Source organism: Kryptolebias marmoratus, linkage group LG17 (assembly GCF_001649575.2).
Source record: "Kryptolebias marmoratus isolate JLee-2015 linkage group LG17, ASM164957v2, whole genome shotgun sequence".
Classification (NCBI taxonomy): Eukaryota; Metazoa; Chordata; class Actinopteri; order Cyprinodontiformes; family Rivulidae; genus Kryptolebias; species Kryptolebias marmoratus.
Window position 1 is genome coordinate 12,228,111 of NC_051446.1, and position 7,326 is coordinate 12,235,436.

The 7,326-nt window shown below is 42.2% G+C and overlaps 2 protein-coding genes across 2 annotated transcripts in view; one reads left to right on the top strand and one right to left on the bottom strand.

Moving 5' to 3' along the window:
* LOC108237096 (glucose-induced degradation protein 4 homolog) overlaps positions 1–2,828 on the bottom strand; it is a 4,476-nt gene extending 1,648 nt beyond the window's left edge. Inside the window, exons 1-5 of the mRNA XM_017418300.3 lie at positions 2,441–2,828; positions 2,077–2,136; positions 481–588; positions 291–392; positions 63–193 (exon numbers count right to left, since the gene is read on the bottom strand). Coding sequence (XP_017273789.1) covers positions 63–193; positions 291–392; positions 481–588; positions 2,077–2,136; positions 2,441–2,632 — 593 coding nt within the window. The 5' untranslated portion in view covers positions 2,633–2,828. The remainder of the gene's footprint in view (positions 1–62; positions 194–290; positions 393–480; positions 589–2,076; positions 2,137–2,440) is intronic.
* Positions 2,829–2,975: 147 nt separating this feature from the next.
* On the top strand, positions 2,976–6,200 carry atpaf2 (ATP synthase mitochondrial F1 complex assembly factor 2). The gene is made up of 8 exons (XM_017418510.3): positions 2,976–3,343; positions 3,425–3,469; positions 3,582–3,730; positions 4,064–4,161; positions 4,729–4,809; positions 4,917–5,029; positions 5,711–5,826; positions 6,014–6,200. The coding sequence occupies exons 1-8, from the start codon at positions 3,226–3,228 to the stop codon at positions 6,149–6,151; spliced, it is 858 nt and encodes a 285-aa protein (XP_017273999.1). The 5' UTR covers positions 2,976–3,225; the 3' UTR covers positions 6,152–6,200.
* Positions 6,201–7,326: the final 1,126 nt, after the last annotated feature.

The following is a 7,326-nucleotide window of genomic DNA, read 5'->3' on the forward strand; positions in this document are numbered from 1 at the left end:
AGGGACGTTTTAGTGGCGAGCCGACAAAACGCACTCGGCGTCCCATCAAAAAGGTGCGTTACCATTCAGAGCTCCGGTGGTAGTAGTAGCCCTCAATCGTCGCCGTGGATTTCTGGAAGCAGATGTAGTAAAACCCAGCGAAGGAAGCGCCGCTGATGTCTTTGATCGTGTGGTCTGGAACCAGGAACTGCTCCTGACGGGACGGAGGGGGGCAGAGGTGAATGTTAGAAAAACAACGATGTCTTCAATAAAGTGCAGCACCGCCCGGTAGAATCCAGGCCGCTGCTTACCTTCCACCTCATGAAAATATAATCCGAGTTCTTCAGATCCTCGTAGTCAAACTCGTCAGAGTTAAACATCTTTGCATACTGGTAAAAAGCCTGGAACTTGCCCTTAATACAAATAAAAAAAAAGACACAATTAGCCGGTTCAGTCGAGGGAGGAGGCGTTTAGCGGAGCGGGTGAAATGTTTTGCCGTACCCAGTGCTTCCGGTCGACGTCCTCATCCGCGTCCCACTTCCGAGTGAGAAACGGCCGCTTCCTGCTGATGATCTCTCCGGCAAAGAAAGTCGTCAGCGTCGGATATTCCTTTAAAAAGAAAAAAAAAAAACAAGCTCTTTAGGACTTTTCTACACTTTGTGAGTAAGAGTTTCATCACCAAAACTGGATACATTTACAGACAAAACAAGAAACCTTTGTCGATCTGTGCACCGATATTCAGTTTATTCGCTTAAATCGTTGTTTTATTGCAGTTTTAAGAAGATACAAAGAAGCAAACTTAGACAATATTTTTAATTTTTGTTTCCCCCTCCATCACCTTTGAACCTATACACTATTTAGACGCAAGTTGCAAATAAACAAGACAATTTAAAATAAAAGTTATTGTCTCCAGTGTTTGTGCTATGTACGTTTAATTAATGTTGTTTAAATCTGAGCCCGTCGACGTATTTATGAGTTCGTATTTATCACCAGAAACTACTATTTTCAAAGTCTCCGTCTCAGAAGCTTCAAAGTGAGACGCAGTTGGTTGAAATTTGGCGATTTATCGCCTGGCAACCAGCTGGTTTTGTTTACAAGGTGTGCTGGTTTGAGAGCTTGATCGTTATTGGTCTAGAGTGATGTCACCGGGACTTCCTGTCATATATTTAAAAACAAAATAAAAAAAGAAAAACAGGAATCCCCCGAGCTTCACAACGATGCCAAACATCACAGGAAGGAATTTCCCAGCACTACGGCATGAAAGTAAAAGGATTATTTCTTAAGACATACCTGTTGGAAAACTTTGATTTAAACGTAGATTAGGAAGCTAAAACCCCATTTTAATTACCAGACTAGACTGTGTCTTTAAGGACACGTTTTTATGCTAATCTCAGTTACAGCTAAATTCAATATTTTTCTGGGGTTTTTTTGCACTTCAGCCTGAGCTCGTTACGACTCATTTTAGCACCATGGGGCACATATCTCTATCTGTATCAGCAGACAGTTCTTGCAACTGTTTGTGTTCAAGTTTATATAATAATAAATAAGAGAAATGCAAATTTAGTCTGCTAAGGAAAAAATCAACAACACATTCTGCCCCAAAGTAATAACAGGATCAATCTACATGTTTATTTTAAAAGTATATTGTATATTAATAAACAATACAGTAAAAGTGCCAGAATTAGCCAAAAAGCTACTTTTTGCCTGTTATTTGGACACAGGTGAGAAATCTGGTTACAGCTAATGCACAGCACAAAGTTAACTTTAGTTGTACATCATGGCAACTGTGATGCACGGTGGTGGAAGTGTCATGGTGTCGGCGTGAGCGGCCTCAGAAACTAGGCAGCTTGCGGTCGCTTTCGCTGACCGATCTGCTTTAAGGAAACATGAGAGCCAACTAGAAAAGTCCATTTTTAAAAAGGTAATAATTCTGAGTTCACTAGCAAATACACAAAATCTAGACGGAATGGAGGATTGTGTTGTAATACACACTGATATGCGTGTGTGTGTACTTTTAAAATCATGCACAGATGAATCAGAAATGCTATTTTCTGTCTCCACGAAGGAAAACTGAGCAACACAACCACTACTACTCACTTCTGTCAGCCCTTTTATCTTCAGGTAGCCACACAAATAGGAATCTTCCATTGTGACATGCTTTGACAAAACAAAACAAACAAAAAAATCGTAAAAAATTGTACATTAAAATGGCTATAATGTGATGTTTCATAAATTCCACATTTGAACAAGACATGTATGTTTGTGTTGACTTCAAAATATGTTGAACATATGAATGACTCTAGTCCTGAAGCAGTATTTGTGACATTAAATTAGCTGAATTAAAACATTAATTAAACATTCTGTCAGGACAGATCGTTCAGCTGTCAGTCATCACAAGGCCAGTTTTTACACATCACAAAATGCCAGATGAATTAACATTATATCCGCTTCACTTCCTTACCTGCAAAACAACCTCCACATCGTAGGAGTTTCCTTTGCTTTTCTGGTGACCCCTGAACTTGGAGCCGCTGTACAGGAGCGAGGTGACAACGCCGGGCTGCTGCGTGTTTATCGGCGGAGGCGGGATAAGAGAGGCCGAGGATGTGAAGGCCGCTGCGGGGGAGTCGCTGAGGTATCCAGCGGGGACGGGCATGGCTCCCGCTTCGCTGGCCGGGCACCAACCGCGGTAGAGGGTTTGTGTTGGCGTCTACAGACAGCTAAAAAGTACTGTTTGGGTTCAAAAACATTCAGTTCCCACTTAATTCCTCGCAGCACAGTTTATCCAGCTGCCCGAGAAGTACAGACTTCGTCGTTGCGCTGCTGCCAGGAGTACCCGCCCCCCTCATTGGCCAAACAAGTTCACCTCGCCAAGATTCTAAACTCTCATTGGCTGAACGTGCGGAAGGTTTTACGTGACCGTTGGAGTGTAGTTTCTTTCCTGTTGTGTAAGCCTATGTGGAGGCACGCAAAGACTACATTTCCCACTCGCCGACGGCGTTTACGACACCGTCTACTGTCGAAGAAGGTCACGCGTGCTTTTGAACGCACTAGCTTCTGTGTACTAGATGAGAAACGAAGGGAGAAAAGGAAAAAAAGCAAGAATAGCGACTTTAAATAGTTATAGTTTCGAAATAAAAAGCACTTTCTTTTAAAACGCCGCACCTGTTTCAGTAAATAACGGTTACAAACAGGAACCCTAATAACTGTTTTTACTCAAAGGGGTCCCACCTTCATCCTCTTTGCGCTATGTTTAGAAGTATTATTAGACTTGAAAACCAGTTTAAGAGTGTTATTTCTCTTTGCAAAGCGTGCCCAAGGCATCAGCACTCCAGGTGTGCGCTGAAATATTCCACCGCCTCAACAGGTAAGAGAATGAATCCCATCTATTGAAATCAGCAGATAAATTCAAATGTTGTGTGTCTTCTAATGTTGTGCTGTTTATCAGAGAGGAAGAGGTTTTATGAAGATGTCAGCATATCCCAAGGAGAAGGTAAGCCTAAAATACCTGTGTAATATTTCTGTATTGATGGGTCATTTTGTGTCATTCTTCTAAATGTTTGTCTTGAACAAAAACAAACCAATAATAATAATAATCTGTGCAGGTGGTCTGTACGAGATAAACCTTGACCGCAGGAAACTGAAAACTCCAGGTGGGAAGCTGTTCATGGTGCCAAATGAAGCCTTGGCCATCGCCGTGGCAACAGAGTGGGACGCTCAACGGGACACGCTCAAGTTCTTCACCATGCATCTGGTAGGACATTTGGCCATATTTACATGTGCTACATAATACATTCCTAATCAGATGAGCTGCTTACAGTAAAGCTTTGTGATCCTTGAAGTAAAACTATTTAAAGTTGTCATTTACTCATAGTTATTCAGCCGTTATCACCTGAAAACCAGATGGCGCTGGTTGTTCAGAACCACACACAGGTTGTTTGAGAACTAAACATGGTGACTTGGTTCCCAGTGACAGGTTATACGTGGTTCTGCAGCTGTATTTATGTTCGGAGCTGTTTTTTTTTTTTTTCCCGAGGTGTTTTGCTGAAATGTTGAGTTGATGAAGCTGGTAAACTTCTTCCCGCAGACCACCCTGTGCAACACGGCTCTGGATAATCCCACGCAGCGCGACAAGGACCAAATGATCAACGCTGCTCTGAAGTTCCTGGAAACAGACACCATTTGGTAAATCTCACATTTACATGAATTCAAATCAGGTAATCGGTTAAAGGTAGTCACATTTGCAGTTTACTAAACCCTCCTAAATCGCTGCTGTGACTCTTGTTACCTAATGCTTCAGTGGGAATTTATTTATCACTGATGAATAAAACTAACAATATGAGGTTGGCTTAAAAGTGCTCAGGAAAAAACAGCATATCTGAAATGTTTTAGATCCACCTTTTCTTCTCTTCTGTTGAGTTTTAATTCTAAATGAACATATTGCTAATAAAAAATTAGTTTTATTAATTGGTCCAGGTTTTAAGTTAAGTTAGATATGAAAATTATTAATGGTTTAGATAATGTAGCTCTCTGTGTAGGTTTTTTGGAAGTGGTTGTAAAATACTGGCGATAACAGGTAATAAAATATGAAATTTGAGTTATTATGAATGATCTCTGAAAGGCAAACAATAATAAAAACTAAATCAGATTATTAACCTGATGTTCCGAAGGCCTCAGAAGTCATTCCTTTTTGCATGCGAGTGAACTAAAAGGAACCCCGTTTCCCTGCGGTGTTCCTGTCACTTTGTCCAGTTACAGAGTAGAAGAGCCTCCCGGTCTGGTCGAGCTCCAGAGGAATGAGTGGGACCCCGTGCTGCGCTGGATTGAAAACAGGTTCCGACAGAATTTGCGTTTTGCTCCACGCAGAGCTCACCGAGTCGCGTTAGCCGCATCCAAGCGGTAGGCGGAATAATCCTCTCAATCTTTTACCTACGTGGCAGATACGACGTCGCTATCGGGTCTTCGTCCAGCATTTTGGGTCCTGACATCCCAGAGGAAACCAAAGAGACATTCAGGCAGCATCTCAGTTCCTACAACCTGTGGTCCCTGACAGGTGAAACGTCCAGACTCGGAACATTCAGAGGCTCTTTTTGAACAGGAACTTGATTTACTGATCATCTCTCAGTTTGCATGTGGTCACTTTAAAGGGATGGTTCAGATCTTTGAAACGGGGCTCTGTGGAGAGGTTAAATCTGACCGGACTGATGAGCTAATGCCTAGTCTGAGACTAAAGTTGGTAGCTGTCATCTTAACAGATCAACTCCTGTCCCGAAGGTTTCGTAATGATTCACGCAAAACATCATTTTCTCAATATTTCCGCCACCATCAATTTGGCATTAACCAGTTAGTTACACAGAATTTAGTGATAATTTGTAAGAACAAACAGCAACAGCAGCAGCTAGCCATAGCACATTTGGCTGGAAACAGTACCATATTTCAGCAAAAGTAACCAAATAATGTGAAAATGATGGTGGCGTAAAGGTTTAAATAACAGTGTTTGCATGAAACACCAGAAAATTCTTAGATTGCTGCCTTTTTGAGGCCAGTCCAGTGAGACTTTAATGCTTTTTCTCTGAGTTCATCCGAAGCGCTATCTGCAACAGGTAAGATATTAATTGTTCATGATCCTTCCACAGAGTCTCACTGCAAAAAAAATATGAACTATCCTTTTAAATGCTCCAACCAGTGCGTATTATTAATGCAGTTTGACTTGTGGTTCTGCTGCTCCTGACAGGACTTGAGTTCGTGATCACCCAGCTGAAGTCTGTGGTTCTGTCACTGGGGATGATCGACAGACATCTGAGCGTGGAGCAAGCTGTGCTGCTCTCCAGGCTGGAGGAGGAGTACCAGGTAGGAATTACCGGAGGGAATTCCTCATTCGGAGTTCCGCCGGGCGATTCTTTGCTTCTCGGTTGAAGCATCGCCTCCGATTACATCCGGCCTGTACCAACCGCCGTCAGGTCCACTTGAGAGTACGGGGGGTTCCTGTTGCGGAGGCGCTTTAAATACCTGATTGGTGGCGTTTGCTTCTCGGCAGATTCGCCGCTGGGGAAACGTGGAATGGGCCCACGACTACGACATGTACGAGCTGAGGGCCCGAACCGCAGCCGGAGCTCTTTTCGTTCAGCTCTCATCCGAGAGCTCGACGGTCAAGCAGAAACTCATGCAAGACTGACGAGGAGTGGGAACACCAGCTAACCCGTTAAAAAAAGATTAAAAAAAAAGAAAAGACACACACGGTAACTTTGCCATAACTCTTCCCAAACTGTCGCAGTTGTAAGGATGCCTCTTTAGTTATACCCAACACCACATATCCGGATCCTCAGTCACCTGCTGTGACGTTTTGGACTCACGCGGCTTAAAGAGAGGAAATGCTCGATGCGTTATTCAGTTCAAGATGCTTTTTCTGTGAGCAACATTTGGGCTCTGCAAGACACAAACCCAGTCCCGCCTGCACCAGTCCAGACACTCTGCGTGTGAAAAAGTTCACAGAATCCGACTGTTTTTTTTCTGTAACAACCCGTTTGTGTCGTGTTACTGCTGACCAGTGATGAGGTGGAACAACCAAAGGGGATTTTAGATTCATCTTGGTTTTAGTAAAAAGAAGCAAACTGCTTCCTCATGTTGTATTTATTAACAGGAGCAGAACAAGCAGCGCTGATGTGGGTCGGAGCTAGAAAACAATACTTTCCTGTGAATGTTGTGTTTGCTGTTTGAATTGGTTTAAAGCAAAATGATGTACGTCCGGGAAGTTTATTGGAAAAATAAACTTAAGCAAAAAAAACCCAAACATTTTTATAGTTGTCATGTTTCTCACCTAAGTCTTTGTTAGTTAATGAGTTAATATAACTGATTAGTGATTAATGTTAGGATTAATTATCTAAATTTTCCCTTTCCTCAGACAACAAAAAGCAGTTGCTGCTATTTTTCAGTCAGAATTATTAATTAATCTTAGGCAAAATAATAATTATAATTCTTTTAAATGCTTGGCTCCCACTTTCTTTCATCCAAAATAAAAAAACAAAACACTTTCATTGTACGTCTCCCAGACCACCCATTATTCTGATTGGATGCTGGTGATCTTGGGGCACTCAGGGGTCACTGGATTAAAAACAGATCTGGTTCTGTTCTGGACATCACTGCAAGGGCATAATAACTCTTCCACAGGTCATTGTCTGTAAACACAGCTCACTGTGACAACTACAGATGCTGGCTAAAGCTCTATCAGGCAAAGAAGAAACCAGATGTGAACACCATCCAGAAACTCTGCCATCTTCTCTGAACCAAGCAAATTTAAAATGAACTGAAGCAAAGAGGAGAACTGTTCTGAGGTCAGATGAATCAAAATTT